The sequence below is a fragment of the Bison bison genome, unplaced genomic scaffold, assembly GCF_000754665.1.
Source record: "Bison bison bison isolate TAMUID 2011002044 unplaced genomic scaffold, Bison_UMD1.0 scf7180017864531, whole genome shotgun sequence".
NCBI lineage: Eukaryota > Metazoa > Chordata > Mammalia > Artiodactyla > Bovidae > Bison > Bison bison.
Genome location: NW_011495081.1, coordinates 7,246,381 through 7,267,397, shown reverse-complemented (window position 1 = coordinate 7,267,397; position 21,017 = coordinate 7,246,381). Strand labels below are relative to the sequence as shown.

General features: G+C 37.9%; 1 protein-coding gene across 4 annotated transcripts in view; it reads right to left on the bottom strand.

Annotated features, from left to right (window-relative positions):
• The window catches only part of QSER1 (glutamine and serine rich 1), a 79,459-nt gene that overhangs the window by 46,020 nt on the left and 12,422 nt on the right, over positions 1 to 21,017 (bottom strand). For 2 of the 4 annotated variants that reach the window (XM_010831819.1, XM_010831818.1), the window contains 2 exons: positions 921 to 1,033; positions 355 to 516 (listed from right to left, as the gene is read on the bottom strand). In XM_010831819.1, coding sequence (XP_010830121.1) covers positions 355 to 451 — 97 coding nt within the window. In that variant the 5' untranslated portion in view covers positions 452 to 516; positions 921 to 1,033. Of the gene's footprint in view, positions 1 to 354; positions 517 to 920; positions 6,018 to 21,017 lie in introns of those variants that run through there. The other 2 variants (XM_010831820.1, XM_010831817.1) reach the window with 2 other exon arrangements.

Below are 21,017 nucleotides of genomic sequence, written 5' to 3'. Positions count from 1 at the left end.
AAAGGTAAAATGGGGGATAAGGAAAAGAAATTTAATCTTTTCTTCTCTCAAGTAAATAAGTGACTACTTAAATTGCCAGGTAAAAACTTTGTATCTAGGATTTACCTTTTAACAATTACCTACCTTCTTCAACTTGTTAGTTGTCAACAGAGTGCTAAAACTGAATTTCTGCTAGTAACAATTTCTTGAATTTTATCCACTTTAAAATAGTGAAAAATTCCAGGTTTTAAAGTTCACTGGAAAATCAATAATTAACACCACTCTCAGCCACACTACTATCATGACAAGACTATAAAAAGTGAATTTTTAGCAGTATTTCTATAGGACTTAAAAATTCTGAAAACAAAGAATCACCTGTCTGCCAGGATGGGGCCCTGAATTGTGGTAAAAGAGTAGTTCCTGAAGAAGCAGCCTGAGCAGTTCGGGATTCAACAGCAGAGAGAAAATTCATCACTGAAGATTCTTTTGTGTTAGTGCTGGCATTGTTCACACTAGTATCAAATATTCCAGAAAGACCTACATTTGAAGATAAAATGTATCCCAAAGTAAAAATATATATTAACATAAAAGGATATTCCTGATGCTATTTTTAAAAGGAATCTCTGAAATTTGAGGCCCAAAGTGCTACAACCCTAAACTGCTTCATTTTGAATTGCAAGCAAGTATTAATTTGCTTAAGCATAGTTATAATTTAAAATCTATAGAGATGCGGGGGGGAAAAAAGATTTCCCTACTAATTAACTATATAACTATTTCCTATTAGTAAAAGACAAAGCTTTTAATCTCATTTTCATTCTAACATTTCCCATGGAACCATTCTGTCCTATACACTTTCATAACCCAACATGTGAAAGTTGATTTTCCTTCTTATTCACTAAATGCACCCAGATTCAGGGTATATTTCACAGCAGAATTTTTACCAGTTGGCTGAGGTGTGGCAGCATATCCAGGAAGCTGATGAGAGGCTGCAAAAGTCTGTCTCTGAAGGAGGTCTGTTTCAGAGTTTGAGGGATGTCCTTCTTCATAGCTTAAACTAGAGGATAAAAAAAATAAATGACAAAAAACACACGGCTCAAACCAGATGATCAAAAGAATTCTAGGAAGGCAATTATCAAAAGAAGCATACATCTTTCACTAAATTCCTGACCTATATATCAAGAGATCAAACATGGTCTCATAACACTGTCAAAATGCAGGGGAAATTATTGAAGACATACTAGGAAGAAAAAATGATACATTGTATTTTTCTTAATTTAACTTTATCTCCAACAAAGTCCTTTTAGGGGAAGAGATAATAACATGGCACAGTGGGAAAAGCAACAAATATCCTGGAAAATAGGAGAGCTGAATTCACTGTCCAGGAGCCACTACTGGCTTACCATATGATTTCAGTAAGTGACTCTATTACTGTCAGACTCATTTCTTCACCTGTATGAATAAGGGACCCAGACAAGATAATCTCTAAAGTCCCTCTAACATTCTCTGGAACATCAGATAGTTCAAATGAATTGGTAATTAACACTATTTCCCAGTAACTCTCCTCGAAAATTTCAAGCTTATACATTTTGAGAGTAATTCAGAGTAAGATATTTTTCTCCCCTTGATTTTTATTTTGAATATTTTAAACCCACAGAAAAACTGAAATAGAACTAGGAATAATCTATATACCTGTCACTTAAGATTTGAAGACTGCTAACATTTTGTTATACTTGTTTTATCTTTATAAACAACACATATGCTTTTCTTTTAATCTACCTGAAAATAGCTTGCAGATGTCATGAAACTGTATCCTTAAATAATTCAGTGGTATCTCCTAGGAATAGGACATTCAGCTACATAACCAAATATCATTACCAGACTTGAAGAAAATGTAATGCTGTCACTATTGCATGTGATTAACACAGAGGTCATATTCCAATTTCCCTCAGTTATCAAAATGTTTACAATTTTAAAGCTCTTTGTAGGATGTAATCAAAATTCAAGATTATATTTGTTTATGTCTCTACATTTAGAATAGTGTCTCCACTCTGCCCCTAATTCCAGATCCCTTTTGCCTTGACTTCATGACATGGGTTTTTTTTATTTTGAGGAATCCAAGTCAGTTGAATGTACTTGAAATGTATTTGTACTATCCCAATTACCAGATTTGTCTGACTGCTTCTTCATGAGAAGTACATAAAGATGCTTTGTAATTATCGTTGCATCTCATGAGGACACATATACTCTCAGTTTGTCTCATTACTGGAGATGTTAAACTTGAAGTGGTTAAGGTGCTGTCAGACCTCTGAATGTAGTTATTTCTTCTCTTCAAAATTAATATACAATTGGGAGGTGTTAACTTTTAAGCCACTGTCAATACCTTGTCCCAACAGCTAATGGTTTCAGACACCAACTGTTCATGATCTTTAATTATTGTACTGGAGATTAGAAACAGCAGTGCTCTAATTACAGTACTTTCAATATTTAAAAGTTAGCATTCTTCTATAAAAACGAGCATTTCCCCCTTTTCTCTCGCTTATCTATATAAACACATACATAATATATAAATGCATACTAATATATTTTTCAATGTGTATGTATTATACTTAAAAATATATCATCATCATGATATTCAATTTGTCCCCTCAATCTTGCTTCCTTTTCACATGTCCTCCATGGTGCTGACACACTCTTACCTTCCAGCACAAGATGTTTCAGGTTCATCTTGCTTTTTTAAATTCTGTACCAGACATGAAGTCAACCGTTTCTGGAAGTCTTTTAGTGGGCAATGAGATTTTGAAACCAAGATCTGTGTGTCAAGTATATTCAATGCCTGAGGTGTCATTGCTTTTAGGCCCCTTAAGTGGACAAAGCTAAGAAATATATGTCTTTTTAAAATGATGAGTGCATAATGACAACTTCAACTCAAATCCAATATAGCATTCCTCATCTTCCTCCATTTCACACGTATTTTCCTTTTCCTACAGTCAGAATCCCAGTTTACACTCACAGATTTACTCATTAGCTCTATCTGAAAATACTTTAACACAACCTTTACCAAAAACAAAACCATCAAGTATTTGTTCACAATATATTTTTGTCTAAAAATTATGTCCCATTAAGTATACACAGTTAGAATATTGATCCAAAAGTTAAGTAAATTACTAGTATGGCTATGTTATTAATTAGATATATAGGAGTTAGATTTTGCTTTAGTTTGAAGATTCAATTTTAGGATTAATTTAAAATCTATTTTAAACTTTAAAATCAACTTATTAAGGTACAATATAATTTACATACAATAAAGTGCACCTATTTTAAGTGTACAATTCAGTGTGTACACATTTGTTGATAAATGTATACACCAGTATAACCATAATCCCAACCAACTTGTAGAACATTCCCATCACAACAGAAGGTTTCTCATGTCCCTTTGCAGTCAATCCATTTTTCATCTCACTCCTGGCCCCAGATAACCACCGAGAAGCCTAATGTTACTAAAATTTAGGCTTGCTTGTCCCAAATCATAGTCTATTCTCTTTTGTACAAGGCTTTTAAAGTTTTCAGCATAATGTTTGAGATTCACTCATGTTGTTGCATACATAAGTAGTTCATTCCTTTTGATTAAATTATCTGAAGATACCACAATTATGTTTATCCGTTCACTTACAGATGAACATGTCGATTGCTTCTAGTTACATGCTACTATGAATAAATCTGCTGTGAACATGTGTATGCGAGTCTTTTGGGGGCATGTTTTCCTTCAAGTTAAATACCTAGAAATAGAATTACTGGGTCGTTAGGTAGGTACGTGTACCATTTTACATTAGCATCAGTAATTAATCAACATTACATTTTTGCTTTACATCCTTGTCACGTGATCTTTTCAGTCTTCTTAATTTTAGCCTTTCTAGGTAGGTAAAGTGGTATCTCATTGTGTTTTAATTTGCATTTTCATAATAACTAATGATGAGGAGCATCTTCTCATGTGACTATTCTTTTAGCTTCTCTGGTGAAGTCTGTCCAAATTTTTGGCTGTTTAAAAAAACTGCGTTGTTAGCGATCTTGGGCTTTAAGATGTTTTTAAAATATAGTCTGGATCCATATTGTTAGATATATGCACTGTGAATGTTTTCTTCCAGGTTAAAGTTCTAACCAACTGATTTTACTGTGGTAAGAGCACTTCACACGAGAGCCGCCCACTTAAGTGCACAATGCGGTGCTGTCAACAACGTGCTCCATGTTGTACAGAAGATCTGTTCATGAATGATGAACCTACTCATCTTGCATAACTCAATCTTTGTATCTGTTGAACAAATGGATACTCCTGTCCTCCTCTGACAGGCTCTCATTCCTAACATGTGCAACCGGGTCGTCCATGAGTCCCGGGCAGATTCCATATGCTATTTGGGCAAGCTGTCTGGCAATGTCCCAGATGACTTCCTCTTGACTCTCAGAATTTCCCAGCAAAGCACAAAGCACTGGAAGGGAAAAAGCTGACATTCTGTAGGCAAAGAGCATGCCCACTTCCAGCAACTCATTGTTTTTTCTTGTGGAGTATAACTCCCTGATATAGATGTACCAAAGGTTGTTGGTGGTTTTAAATTTACTCCTCAGTTCCAGGACCTTTGAGTTCTTTTCTGCTTTGGCAATTATGAATGAAGTTGCTAAAAATATATACCTAAGTTTTAGTCTGGATGTTAAGTTTTCATTTCATTTCACTTCACCACTGGAGGGGAATGGCTGAGTTGCTTGGAAACTTGGTTAACCTTAGAGAAACTGCTTTCTACAGTGGCTATACCTTTCTGCATTCCCATCAGTGATGTATGTCTGGTGTAGTTACTCTGCATCCTCAGCAGCACTAAGTATTGTAAGTTCTTTGTTTTCCTTTCCTTTAAAAAAATTTTTACTATTCTAATTGGTATGCAGTGGTACCTCACTGTGATTTCAATTTGTATTTCCTCAATAATTAACAATGATGAGTATCAGAAACCTTCTTTGGTAAACTATCTACTCAACTTATTTTTCTCAAACTTTTTTTGGTTGTTTGTTTTCTTATTAATAAGTTTTAGGAGTTGCCTATATATTCTGGAACCAAATCCTTGGTCAGAAACATATTTTGTAAACATTATCTCCCAATCTGTGGCTTTCATTTTCCTAAAATTTCCTAAAATTGTAGAAGAGCAAAACAATTTTTTTATTTTATGAATTGTACTTTTGATGTCATAGCTAAGATATCTTTCCCAAGTCTAATATCTCAAAAATGTATTCTTATATTTTCTTCAAGAAGTCTTACAGTATTAATTTTTCCATTTAGGTCTGTGATTCATTTGGAGTTCATTTTTACACATGGTATGAGATACAGCATGGGATTCTTTTTTTTTTTAATTTAGATATGCAGTTGTGCCAGTACTACATATCAGAAAGATTATTCTTGGTACTTCTCTTGTAATTCAGTGGTTAAGACTGCATTTCCACTGCAGAGGGCACTGGTTTGATCCCTGGTTGGGGAACTAAGATCCCAGATACTGCACAGTGAAGCAAAAGAAAAAAATAAAAAGATTATTCTCTACCTACAGAACCTATTTGAACCCATGTCCAAAAAAGTCAACTAGCCATAGTTGTGGTTCTGTTCTTAACTACTGTGCTACAATGATCAGTGTCTGTTCCTAGGTCATTAACACACAGTCTGATAAATGATTCAGGCTGTACAAATCTTGGAGTTTTGTTATTTTTCAAAATTATTTTGGCCATGCGATACATTCCCAGAGAAATTTTGGAGTCAGTTGTCAATTTTTAAAAAAACAGTACATGAACTCTATACATCAGTTGGGGAAAACTACCATCTTAAAAGTACTGAGCCTTCTAATCGATGAGTATATCTCTTTATTTTGGTCTTTAATTTTTCTTAGAATTTTTTTTGTAGCATTTACCGTATAATTCTTTAAAGTATAAATCCCTAAGTATCTCATTTTTGTTATTTTGTTCTAATTTTTTTTTAATGACAGCTTTATTGATATATGGGCTTCCCTTGTGGCTCAGCTGGTAAAGAATTCGCCTGCAATGCAGGAGACCTGGGTTCAATCCCTGGGTTGGGAAGATCCCCTGGAGAAGGGAAGGGCTACCCACTCCAGTATTCTGGCCTGGAGAATTCCATGGACTGTATAGTCCATGGAGTGGCAAAGAGTCAGACACGACTGAGCAACTTTCGCTTTCACTTTTACTGATATATAAAAGGTTACCCTTTTAAAGTGTACAAATCAGTTCTTTTATTTATTTTTTTTTCCAGAGTCCTTTTAAATACTTGGGGTTAAATATCTGGTGATTCACTCATCACCATAATCCAACTTTAGAACACTTCGGTGCTGCAAAACTAAACCTGTCCCATTAGCATTACCTCCTGTGTATCGTCCTCTACCCAGCCCCTGGCAATTACTAACTTTCCTGTCTCTGTGCATTTGCCCACTCACAACATCACAAATAAATGGAATCATATTATATTATACACAGTCTTTTGTGACTGGCTTCTCTCACTCACCATGTTTTCAAGGTTCATCCTGTTACAACATGAACATACCAGTACTTTGTTTAATGGCTGAATAATATTCCACTGGGCTTCCCAGGTGGCGCTAGTGGCAAAGAAACCGTCTGCCAATGCAGGAGACCTAAGAGACACAGGTCCAATAACTGGCTGGGGAAAATCCCCTGGAAGAGGAAATGGCAACCCACTCCAGTACTTGTGCAAAGAGAATCCCATGGACAGAGACTACAGTCCATAGGGTCACTAAGAATCATACACAACTGAAGCGACTTAGCACAGAGCACAATTACTATGTTTTGTTTATTCATCAACAGATGGACATTGGGTTGTTTCCACTTTCGGGCTATTATGAATTACACCAAGATAAACATGAACAACTGGTTCCAACTTGAGAAAGGAATACATCAAGGCTGTACATTATCACCTTGCTTATTTAACTTCTATGCAGAATACATCATATGACATGCCGGGATGGATGAAGCACAAGCTGGAATCAAGATTGCTGGGAGAAATATCAATAATCTCAGATATGCAGATGACATCACCCTAATGGCAGAAAGCGAAGAGGAATTACACAACCTCTTGATGAAGGTGAAACAACAGACTGAAAAATCTGGCTTAAAACTCAACATTCAATGGAGAAGGAAATGGCAACCCACTCCAGTATTCTTGCCTGGAAAAGTCCATGGACAGAGGAGCCTGGTGGTCTGCAGTCCATGGGGTTACATGACTTGAACATGCATGCATGAGGGTGGAGGGAGATGGGTTGCTAGCAACAAACTGGTAGAACTAAAAAAAAACAAAAACAAAAAAACCCCTCAATATTCAAAAACTGAGATCATGGCAGACAGACCCATCACTTCATGGCAAACAGATGGGGAAACAATGGAAACACTGACAAACTTGATTTTCTTGGGCTCCAAAACCACTGTGGATGGTAACTGCAGCCATGAAATCAAAAGACGTTTGCTCCCTGGAAGAAAGGCTATGACAAACCTCAGTTCAGTTCAGTTGCTCAGTCATGTCTGACTCTTTGTGACGCCATGAACTCCAACAGGCTTCCCTGCCCATCACCAACGCCTGGAGCATGTGCAAACTCATGTCCATCAAGTTGGTGATGCCACCCAACCATCTCATCCTCTGTCATCCCCTTCTCCTCCTGCCTTCAATCTTTCCCCACATCAGGGTCTTTTCAAATGAGTCAGTTCTTCCCATCGGGTGGCTAAAGTACCAGAGTTTCAGCACTTTAATAGCATCATCTTTTAGGATTTGAAATAGTTCAGCTGAAATAGTTCAGTTCCGTAACCTCCACTAGCTTTCTTCGTAGTGATGCTTCCTAAGGCCCATTTGACTTTGCACTCCAGGATGTCTCACTCTAGGTGAGTGATCACAGCATCATGGCTATCTGGGTCATGGAAGATCTTTTTTGTATAATTCTTCTTTCTATTCTTGCAACCTCTTCTTAATATCTTCTACTTCTGGTAGGTCTATACCATTTCTGTCCTTTATTGAGCCCATCTTTGCATTAAATGTTCCCTTGGTATCTCTAATTTCCTTCAAGAGATCTCTAGTCTTTCCCATTCTATTGTTTTCCTCTATTTCTCTGCACTATTTACTTAAAAAGGCCTTCTTATCTCTCCTTGTTATTCTTTGGAACTCTGAATTCAGATTGATGTATATCTTTCCTTTTCTCCTTTGCCTTTCACTTCTCTTCTTCTCTCAGCTATTTGTAAGGCCTCCTCAGACAACCATTTTGCCTTTTGTATTTCTTCTTCTTGGGGATGGTTTTGCTCACTGCCGCCTGTAAAATGTTAAAAACCTCCATTCATAGTTCTTCAGGTACTCTATCAGATCTAATCTCTTGAATCTACTTGTCACTTCCACTGTATAATCATAAGGGATTTGATTTAGGTCATACCTAAATGGTCTAAGAGCTTTCCCCACTTTCTTCAATTTAAGTCTGAATTTTGCAATAAGGAGCTCATGATCTGGGTCATAGTCAGCTCCTGGTCTTGTTTTTGCTGACTGTATAGAGCTTCTCCATCTTTGCCTGCAAAGAATATAATCAATCTGATTTTAGTATTGACCATCTGATGATGACCATGTATAGAATCTTCTTCCGTGTTGGTGGAAGAGGGTGTTTGCTATGACCAGTGTGTTCTCTTGGCAAAACTGTTAGCCTTTGCCCTACTTCATTTTGTACTCCAAGGCCAAACTTGCTTGTTACTCCAGGTATTTCTTGACTTCCTACTTTTGCATTCCAATCCCCTATGATGAAAAGGACATCTTTTTTGGGTGTTAGTTCTAGGTCTTGTAGGTCTTCACAGAACCGTTGATCTTCAGCTTCTTCAGCATCAGTGGTTGGAACATAGACTTGCATTACTATGATATCAAATGGTTTGCCTTGGAAATGAACAGTGATCATTCTGTCGTTTTTGAGGCTGCACCCAAGTACTGTATTCCGAACTCTTTTTGTTGACTGTGAGGGCTACTCCATTTCTTTTAAGGGATTCTTGCCCACAGCAGTAGATATAATGGCCATCTGAATTAAATCTGCCCATTCCAGTTCACTTCAGTTCACTGATTCCTAAAATGTCGATGTTCACTCTTGCCAACTCCTATTTGACCACGTCCAATTTACCTTGATTCACGGACCTAACATTTCAAGTTCCTATGCAATACTGTTCTTTACAGCACTAGACTTTAATTCTATCACCAGTCCCATCCACAACTGGGTGTTGTTTTTGTTTTGACTCAGCCTCTTCATTCTTTCTGGAGCTATTTCTCCACTCTTCTCCAGTAAACTACTGGGCACCTACCAACCCGGGCAGTTCATCTTTCAGTGTCCTATCTTTTTGCCTTTTCATACTGTTCATGGGGTTCTCAAGGCAAGAATACTGAAGTGGTTTGCCATTCCCTTCTCCAGGGGACCACATTTTGTCAGAACTCTCCACCGTAACCCATCCGTCTTAGGAGGCCCTACATGGCATGGCTCATAGTTTCATTGAATTAGACAAGGTTGTGATGACAAACCTAGACAGTGTATTAAAAAGAAGAGATATTTACTTTGCCAACAAAGGTCTATATAGTCAAAGCTACGGTTTTTCCTGTGGTCATGTACGGATGTGATAGCTGGACAATAAAAAAGGCTACATGCAGAAGAACTGATCCCTTAAAACTGAGGCGCTGGCTTGAGAGTCCCTTGGACTTCAAGGAGATCAAACCAGTCAATCCTAAAGGAAATCACTGGAAGGACTGATGCTGTAGCTCTAATACTTTGGCCACCTGATGTGAAGAGTTGACTCACTGCAAAAGACTCTGATGCTGGGAAAGACTGAAGGCAGGAGGAAGAAGGGGATGACAGAGGATGAGATGGTTGGATGGCATCATCGACTCAATGGACGTGAGTTTGAGCAAACTCTGGAAAATGATGAAGGACAGGGAAGCCTGGCTTGCTGCCGTCCATGGAGTCGAAAAGAGTCAGACACAACCTAGCGACCCAACAACAGCGAACATTCATTAAAGATTTGTCCAGATGGATAATTTTAATTTTCTTGGGTATATACCTAGGAGTGGAATTCTGGTCTTATGGTAACTCCATGTTTCACATTTTGAGGAACAGCAGCAACCAAATTGGCTATACTATTTAACATTTCCACCAACAACATTTAATGAGTTGCAATTTCTCAACACCCTTGCTGATACTTGTTATTGCCTGTTTTTTTATTTTTATTATAATACCCATCCTTGTATATGTGAAGAGGTACCTCACTGTGATTTTGATTTTCATTTACCTAAAGATGTTGAGCATCCTTGCATTTTCTTCCTGACCAAACAAACAGAGAGAGGGGGAAAAAACCTTAAATTTATGGGGATATGTCATAGGGACAAAGAGGGAAATTGACAGAGCTCCCAATGACCAAAGCTGGAACATTGTGACCAAAGAAAATCAAGTGGTATACATCTACGAGTCTATGCTGATAAAATTAAATAAATAAAAAGAGGAAAAAATGTAAATCTCCCTTGAAGAATACTAAATAATTTGTGCAGCAATTCTACATTCAAGGAGGTAGACCATAACTCCACACTCTGCACACAGCAATGTGCTATGTGCAATGGGCTGCACATAGCAATTTTCTTCCAAAGAGGACAGTACTGAAAAGAGGACCAAAAAACAAACAAACAAACAAACCCCGTAACTTTACTGTGTAGAAGCCTGAGAAACATTTCCTCAGCCAGTTGGTAAAGATCAATATCAATAGTGATAAATCATGTTGATAAGACGTACTCTTACTAGGATGTAATGAAAGTAACACTTTACTCTGCCATCTCCCTCTGGAAAACCCACAATTCCATTCTGATTATGATGAAAAAACATTAGGCAAATTCCAAGAGAAGGGCATTTTATGAAATACTTGACCAGTATCTCACAACTATTAATATAAAGGTCATCAACACAAGGAAAAGTCTGAGAAATTATGATGGCAAAGAAGTATCTACTGAGATATGTTAAAAGAAATGTAAAGTGGTATCCCTGGAGAACCAAAAAAGACATTACCCAAAAACTAAGTAAACTTGAACAAACTATGGATTTTAGTTGATAACAATGTATCAGTTTACTACTTGTAATAAATGCACCATAAAAATATAAGAAGTTAATCATAGGGGAAACTGGGCGAGGGGGTATATGGGAACCCCGTACTACCTGAAACTCTACAACAGCTCTCAGGGAATTCCCTGGTGGTCCAGTGGTTAGGACTCCACGCCGTCACTGCTGAGGGCCAGGGTTCAATCCCTGGTCACGAACTAAGATCCCAAAAGCTGAGAGGCACAGCCAAAAAAAATTTTTTTTAAAAGGGCTCTCAAAAATACAGTCTACACTAAGAAAAAGCTGTAAGCCGTAGTCAAATCTGGAAACCTTTTTACAAGTAAGATAAAGATCAAGATAATTTAAATATCAGGAGGTTCTGGTGTTGGTTTTTTGTTTTGCTTTATTTCCATATATCCATGCAAATTTCAATCATTTTTTTAACAGGCAAGGAATAATCACAATCTCCTACTTGGTCTCTCTGCTTCTGCCCTAACCCTTCCCACTCCCCACTCGCAGCTGAGTCACTGCCTTAAACAGTGAAATGCTATGATAGTTCTATTTTTAGTATTTTGAGCAGTCTCCATACTGTTTTCCATAGTAGTTGCAACTGACATTCCCACCAACAGCATATAAGGGCTGCCCTTCCTCCCAGCTTATCCAACACTTATTATTTGTTGTTTCTTTGACAACGGCCATTCTAACAGGTGTAATGTGATATTGTACTGTGCTTTGATTTGCATTTCCCTGATGATGAGTAATATTAAACATTTTTTCATGTGTTTGTTGGCCATCTGTACATCTTGAGGGGGGATGAGTGCAACAGATGAGGGAGATTAAGAAGTACAAATTCCCAATTATGAAATAAATGAGTCATAGTGATGAAATGCAGAGCATGAGGAATATAGTCAATAATATATTAATTCTGTGTGGTGACAGATGGTAACTATTTTGGAATGTACAGAAACACTGTATCAGTATGTTATATACCTGGAACTAACAGTGTTGGAAGTTCAATAATGTTTAAATAAAAAAGTAAAGCCCAAACATGAAAACTCTTATGCTTAAATCTGCCCAATGGCTTCCCATCTCATTCTAGTAAAAGCCAAAGTTCTTATAATTCTCAATGCACTAAGTTACCTAACTGTTGTTCCCTTAAACCTCCAATTTTATCTATTCTCCACTCCAGTCACACAGGTCTTCTGGCTGCTCCTCCTTAAACATAAAAAGCTGTTTTACCTCATTTCCCCTCAGGTCTCTGCTCAAAGCTCACCTCACAGAAAACTTCCCTGACCATCTGATATAAAACAACATTCTTCCTCTGTCCTCTTTCCACATTGCCTGACTCTGTTTTCTTGCTTTGTTTCTCTCCAGAGCACTAATAAATACTTGACATTATTTACTAGCTGGCCTATTAGCCACTAAAATGAAACTCCATGAGGACAGGGCCTTTGCTTTCTTCACTGCTATAACCCCAGCACCCAAAATAGTATCTGGCACATCATAGATAACTCATAAGTAATTACAATCTATGTTCAGTTTCAGAAAAGAAATCAATAAGTTACAGCTCAATCACCTCTGATTGCCTGACCTGATTGCCTGGCATCCTGATAAAGCTTGGAAAATAAAAAATGAAGGACTAAGCTAGTAGATCAACCCTTTCTTAAAAACACTCGAATACTTTTGAGACTTCTATTAATTCTAGGCATTGTATGAGAGTTTTCAATATAAAGCAGAGATCTAACCAGGCCACTACTCAATGGATTTAATTACTGAAGCCCATATTAAGAACATTCTCCTTGGGTAGCATGCTCTTATGTCCATAATACTTAAGAAATAAAACACATTCCAAGTTTTAAAATCAATTAGCAAAAGTTCCGTGAAATATGTTAAATCCCAGGTAAACAAGCCAGTACTTGCACACAAGTAATAAGTTACTTAAGAGTGAATGAATGATTTTGCCTTAAGTAGTCACATTACTTTCTTCTCTGTGTTAAAGAACCTGGTCATTGAAAATATATATACTCTAATGTAACAAAAACAGATTTTTTTTTAACTTGGAAAATATTGTTTTAGTCTAGGTATTAACTTTTCACAGTTGAGAAACATAAGAACCCTGGTTTGGAAGTTAGGGGGCCCAGATTCCAGTACTGATTCTGTAAATAACATACGTCAAGACTTTCAGCAAAGCATATGGAATCCTAGTTTTCCTATTTATGAAGCCTAATGTTCTGTGTGTTCCTTTTGTTTGTTTTTTAGCATGTGGGATCTTAGGTCCCCAACCAGGGATCAAACCCACACTCCCTACACTGGAAGCATGGAGTCCTAACCACTGGACCACCAGGGAAGACCCTGTTCTGTGTATTTCTAATATTCTGAGTTAAACTAAATATTTTTACTTCATCTATTACACAGTATTTTTTTTAAATTTTTATTCATTTATTTTTGGCTGTTCTGAGTCTTTATTGTTGTGTCAGGCTTTCTCTAGCTGCAGTAAGCAGGGGCTACTCTCTACTGTGGTACATGGGCTTCTCATTACGATGGCTTCTCTTGTTGTGGAGCATGCGCTTAGGTGCTTCATCTCATGTGAGGTCTTCCTGGACTAGGGATCAAACTTGTGTCCCCTGCATTGCAAGGTGGATTCTTAACTACTGGGCCACCAGGAGAGCCCCACACAGTACTCCTTAGTATAAAATCTATCTTCAAAACAGTAGAGTGATAACCCCGAGTTCACTGAGTTCCCTGTGTATGGAGAACTCTGTCTAGCGTGTCTGTCCCACTCATACCTATATGTCAGATAAAATATGTATTTTTTAATTTTAGCTAATTGTACCCTGAGAATTTAAAAAGAAAAAAAAACCTGAAGCATAAGAATCAGTCTTTATTAAGGAGTTATTTATTGTGAATTTGAAAAATAAACTAATGAACCATGAAACAACTTGGTAAGAGCTGTAAAACACACACACACAAGCTTTGCAAATAAGCCACAGGATTCAAATCCAGCTCTGTATATCCGTACTTTACAAATTCTTGAGGCTAACCAGATAGTCTCTGTTTCTTTAACTGTAAACTACGGTGAATACCAACATGCACATTCATTACTCTCCAGGTTGTAAGAGTAAGTGATGAAGCATATATATATACACATATATGCTTCCCAGGTGGTGCTAGTGGCAAAGAATCTACCTGCCAATGCAAGAGACATAGAAGACATGAGTTCAATCCCTGAGACAGGAAGACCCCCTGGAGTACGAAATGGCAACCCACTCCAGGATTATTGCCTGGAGAATCCCACGGGCAGAGGAGCCTGGCAGGTTACAGCCCACTGGACTGCAGAGAATCAGACATGACTGAGCACACACAGCATATATATGTATGTGTGTGTGTGTGTGTGTGTGTGTATATATATATATCATTTACCACAATATTGTGTTTGGCACATCATGTTCTATCAATGCTATTATTACTGCACTTAAAAGATGAGGTATGCATTTATACAACTGACGTTTAATGACTGCCAAGCATTATGCTAGGCACTAGAAGAAACAAATAAAAAGGCATTAAGTAAACAAATGAACAAACATTACATAATATAAGGCTTACCTCTAGGAAATGACACGTGAGTACTGAAAGAAAGAAGAGAAATTACTCAAGGAAAGAAGAGTATTTCAGGAAGAAAACAACACCAAATATAAAGACCTGGAAATGTAAATAAGATGATACATTAGACCTTTAAGTAATTCTGCATGGTTGTACTAGGAATGGGGATTATGAGTCAGACAGGAGCCATACTATAGAATATTACATGTCAACATAAGAATCTCACATTTATCTTCAAGGGAACGAAGAGCATCTGAAGAATTTTAATCAGTGCTAAATGATTACACTTGTATTTTAAAAGAATGGTTTTTAATCAGGGACGCTCATCAGCATCATCTCTGGATTTTTTTCACCCTATACACTCTCAATTCTGCCATATACCAGGAGGAGGGAATCACTCTTAGAAAGACAATCTGAGAAGCACTGTGAAGAACAGAGGAAGCCTAAAAGTAGAAAGGCCAAGATCCTACTGCAGAAATCTAGCTAAAAAGTGATAAGGACAGAAAGAACAGTGGAAATAGTTAAGACATCTAAGAACTCTTGAAAAATAGAACTGACAAGACTTGGCCAACAACAATTTGTGGGGGAAGATGAAGGAACCATGAATGATGGGGAACCACTCATAAGGCTGAACAAATCTGAAGGAGTCTGACTGAGGATGCATTAAATTTGAGGTAAGGTGTTCCCTGATAGCTCAGCTGGTAAAGAATCCGCCTGCAATGCAGGAGATCCCAGTTTGATTCCTGGGCTGGGAAGATCCCCTGGAGAAGGGATAGGCTACCCACTCCAATATTCTTGGGCTTTCCGGTAGCTCAAGATGGTAAAGAATCCTCCTGCAATGGGGGGACCTGGGTTCAATCCCTGGAGAGGAAAGATCCCCTGAAGGAGGGAACAGCAACTCACTCCAGTATTCTTGCCTGGAGAACTCCCATGGAAAGAGGGGCCTGGCAGGCTATAGTCCCTGAGGTCACAAAGAGTCAGACACGACTGAGCAACTAAGCACAGCACAGGATGTTTCTAAGAGTTAATGTGGGAAATACTCAAAACAGGGCTAGTGAACATTCCCACTTGGAACTCAGGAAAGAAAACTGAGCTGACAGTAATTGGTATTACTACCAGCTGGGTATTTTTGAAGTCACGAAATTGGATGAAATCGCCCAAAGAACATCCTCCCTGAGAAATGAGCTGAGGACTGAAGTGAGTGGGACACTTACGGAGGACACAGCAATCAGCAGAAGTCTCCATGGAAAGGGGACAGGCAGTAAGCTAGCCTTGTGCCAAACCACAGGAAGAGAAAAGAGCTGTGTGTGACCTGACGTGGGCAAGCTAGGTACATAGAGCAGCTGAAAGAAGACCAACATGCTTCGCGTGTACTGAGGGAAGACGAGCGTGCCAGCAGACCCAGTCACTGCAGAGACAGCTGCTGCTGCTGCTAAGTCACTTCAGTCGTGTCCGACTCTGTGTGACCCCAGGCAGGGGCAAACGCGACAAGCCTGTGCGGTACAATAAAAAGTTTGGGTTCTATTGCATTTCAAGTGCAATGGAAAACAACTAAAGGATTTTAAGCAAGGGGGTGAGAAATAACACTTTTCAAAGGTGACTCTAGCTGCTACATGCTACAAAACTTCCCTCAGTTCCCAAACTGAAACTGAAAACAAAGGAAATCTTAAACTCAAATAGACCTTTTATCGTCATAACAGCCCTCTCATACAAACATTACTATATATAAGTAGCCCCAAGTTTCACTAAAAACTGCTTTAAAAACAAGTGCTAAGGGATGTAGACCTTAATGAAGTTGGCTACTAACTGATGAGTAATTCCACTGTGATGTCCTTTAGTTTAAAAAAAGTGAAAATAATAAGGTGGTTGATGATAGAAGATACCTCTTTTCCTTTGAACCTGACTTTGCAGAGTATCATGTGAGAAGAGACAACTCTGTGTTAAAAATAGTAAACTTTTCAGGAGAGTAATGGCTATAATTGAACAACAACAACAAAAAAACAGTATAATCACAAATGTTGACAAGGATATGGAGAAACTAGAAGCCTCATACGCTGCTGCTTGGAATGTAAAATGGCACATCCACTTTAGAAAAGGCTGGTAGAGCTCCTCAAAATGTGGAACACCGTTGTCACATGACCCAACAATTCTATTCCTAGGTAGAATTTTCCTGCACAAGGAAAATGAAACATGTTTTCATTTAAATACTTCTACACACATGTTCACAGCAGCAATATTCACAAGGGCCAAAAAGTGGCAACAACCAAATGCCCATCAACTAGGGAACAACCCAAAGTCTGCTAAACCGCTTTAGTCATGTCCGAAACTTTGCAACCCTACGGACTGTATGTAGCCCGCCACGCTCCGCTGTCCATGGGATTTTCCAGGCAAGAATACTGGAGTGGGTTGCCATGTCCCTCTCCAGGGGAACCTCCTGCCCCAGGGATCAAACCTGCGTCTCTTATGTCTCCTGCACTGGCAGGAAGGTTCTGTGCCACTAGAGCTACCTGGGAAGCAAGCTATATCTAAACAATGGCATATTATTCCATTATAAGCATTTATTGGAGAAGGCAATGGCACCCCATTCCAGTACTCTTGCCTGGAAAATCCATGGACAGAGGAGCCTGGTAGGCTGCAGTCCATGGGGTCACTAAGAGTAGGACACGACTGAGCGACTTCACTTTCACTTTTCTCTTTCATGCATTGGAAAAGGAAATGGCAACCCGCTCCAGTATCCCTGCCTGGAGAATCCTAGGGACAGCGGAGCCTGGTGGGCTGCATCTATGGGGTCACAGAGAGTCGGACACGACTGAAACGACTTAGCATAAGCATTTCTAAGTCCCGATACATGCTATAACAGGGATGGCTCTCAAAAACATTATGCTTACGCAAAGAAGCCAAACACAAAAGAACACTTATTTTATGATTCCATTTATACTAAATGTCCAGGAAAACAAATCTACAGACATTAAATGAATTAATGGTTGCCTAGGACTCGGGCTGAGAATGGGGAATGAGGTTTCTTTTGGGGGTAATGAAAATGTTCAAACATTAGACTGTGGTGACATTGGTGATATAAATATACTAAAAATTATTGAACTGTATACTTAATATGTGGGAGAATTTTATGGTATGCAAATTAAATCTTAATAAAACTGTTAATTTTTTTTAGAAAGTGTTGGAGGAGTCAAATGGCTTGCAATCACTATCTCTAATGATTGGAGCTCATCATCTTACAGCTTCTTTGGGCCTTAATTTTTTTTAAGACTATCTCATTACATGCATAATTTCTGTATACTGCATCACCTTGGCTCTTCAGGGGCCATTAGACGTAGGTTCTGTAGGAGATTAGAAAGCAGAAGAGAGAAGCCTGCGTGTTACCTGTCCATTCCCTCCCTGTATCACAACCATGGTTCCAGCCATGCTGCATCGTTTCACAACTACAGTTCCATCTGGGCTCTAGTAACTGGTGTCCCTTCATAGGCCTAGAAGTGGCTTCACACTGCTGTTACTCACTCAGTGTCTCAATATCCCTTTTTGGTTCCCTTAATTCTACTCCTCACCATACTATATTGAGCCCTTCACCACTGAAGTGGTCTCAAATAAATCATCTAAGAGAAATGATGTTTCATGCAGGACCCTGACTGATAACTGGTATAAAGGAGGTACAACTGGTCCTTTGTACCAGTTATTGTTAAATCAAATATGATTTCTTGAATTAAGTAAATGTTTTAATTTTATATATATCATTAATGATTTTTACAAAAAAATCCAACTGCAGGTTGTATAAATGATACATTTGTTAAATAGAAGGTATTTCTGTTTTTCACTAAGAAAGTGAAATAAGTAGTATGGTATTTCCTGCCTAGTGGAGCAGTAGAACATATTCAAAGACCAATATACCAGTTCCAAATATTATCCACAACAAAGAGAGACAGACTTTGGCATTTGTAACAGATGCCCAAGAGAGACGATGCCAAAGTCAAGGCTACTCAGAGCTTCCGCTTTTTGTTCAGTTGGGAAATAAATTGAATGTGACAGTAATGTGGCATGTGGTTGGCTATCTGTGTGATGACAAGAGTCACCAAGACCTGATTGGACACAATTCCAATATTCCATCCCATCTTCCTTTTTTATTTCTGTCATCACCTGCATTACTGACTTTTCCTTTGAACAAAGAAAACATTTCAGGTCCAATTTTTTCCAATCCCAATATTTTTCTAGAATGTTTTTCTTTTAAAAGAAATAACATCTGTCAAAGCAAATTATTTTGTGATTTGAACTGCTGCAGTGTATTAACAATCTGTAATGTCCAGAAATTAACATTCATTTAAGAGGCAGACAAAAATGACATGTGGGTCCTCTCATTTCAGGCTAGGAAGGGATTATTGAAAGTGAACACACAGAGCTGGTTACTTCTTATACTACACAATAGAATCCATGTCTCCATGATTCAAACATATAAGTACTATGAAATATTTTTAATTTCTTTATTGTATCTTATTGTTTGTGGCCTAGTCTTTCCCTTACCAAGTTAAATTTCTCCCGTGTTTGAGAAACTAGTAGAGCTGAATTCTTAATCATCATAATTTTGTTCACTAATATTAACATGGTCTAGGATTTCTGGCATTAAGTAAGGAAAATCTTCCTGAAGATATACACTTAATTCTAGAGTATATATATACTTTCTACAGATACACACAATAATTCACACTTGTGAACAATTTTGTAGACAAACATTTGTACATCTTTGGTTTAGTACAAGAACCCCATAAACAACATTTTTGAGGGAAAGAGATTTTCAGGAGAATCAAAATCCAAACTTTTAACTTTCATTTTGATACGATACTTTTTCTTCTTTTGCTATAAATTTTTAAACTTTTATTGGAGTATAGCTGATTTACAATGTTGTGTTAGTTTCAGGCATGCCCTATAAATTTTACTAAAAAGTAATCAGAAATTTTCCAGATGCTCAACATTTTTTAAGGAAATTTCCCGAAATTTGTAAGCCCATTAACCAAAAACTTATAATAAAACCACTAGTATTTTATACAACTGCAATTGTACAATATTATTTATACTATTTTAAGATTGATTTCAGATACCAAAGAAGAATATTTATATATTGCCTTAAAATATCCTACATGTTATGGTTATGTTACAAATTTTCAAGCCTTTATCTTTCAGAAACATACATATGGCTGAAAGAGACACATACAAGGCATGAAATTCACTCTGAAATAAAACAAAGTAAATACAAAGTAGGGAGACAAAGTTGGTATGGACATATATGAAAGGAGAGTGATCATGTGCTAAAACTGTAGAAGCTGGCTAATGGATACATATGGATTCATTATAGCTTTAAAATGTGTTTGGTTTAAAATTTTCCATAATAAAAATGCCGCTGCTGTTTGTAGTAGAGAAAAATCAACTTCTACTAATTCAAGTTACAGATCCCTGGTCCAAAACAAAGGTGAATACAGAAGAAGAAATTATAATGAACACTGGAGAAAACATATACATTTTGAAACAATAATTTAAAAAGATACCATAAAATGTTATTCCAGTGTCATAATTTACAAGCTAAAGTAACTTAAAATTTCTTAATAAACGTGTTCATTAAACCTGAATAACAGACAAACTCATTCCGAAGTATACTTTATGAGGATGCTAAATGTCCATAATAAGGTGCACAACTGTTTGCTGCTGTTGTTTAGTCGCTAAGTCATGTCAGACTCTTGCGAACCCACGGACTGTAGCCCACTAGGCTCCTCTGTCCATGGGATTTCCTAGGCAAGAATACTGGAGTGGGTCGCCATTTCCTTCTCCAGGGGATCTTCCCAACACAGGGATTGAACCCAGGTATTGAGCTCATGTCTCCTGTTTGGCAGGCAGATTCTTTACTACTGAGCCACCAGGGAAACCCAAGGTGCACAATGAAAGTGAAAAACTTTCAGTCGTGTCCAACTCTTTGTTACCCGATGGGCTATACAGTCCATGAAATTATCCAGGCCAGAATACTGGAGTGGGTTGCCTTTCCCTTCTCCAGGGGATCTTCCCAACCCAGGTCTCCCATATACAGGCGGATTCTTTACCAGCTGAGGCACAAAGGAAGCCTAAGAATACTGGAATGGGTAGCCTATCCCTTCTCCAGCGGATCTTCCCAATCCAGGAATCGAACCAGGGTCTCCTGCATTGTAGGCAGATTCTTTACCAGCTGAGCTATCAGGGAAGCCCTGAGTGGACAAAAGGTGTACACACAATAGGTCTATGCTAATTGGCTGGTATACTAGATTAGCTTTAAAAAAT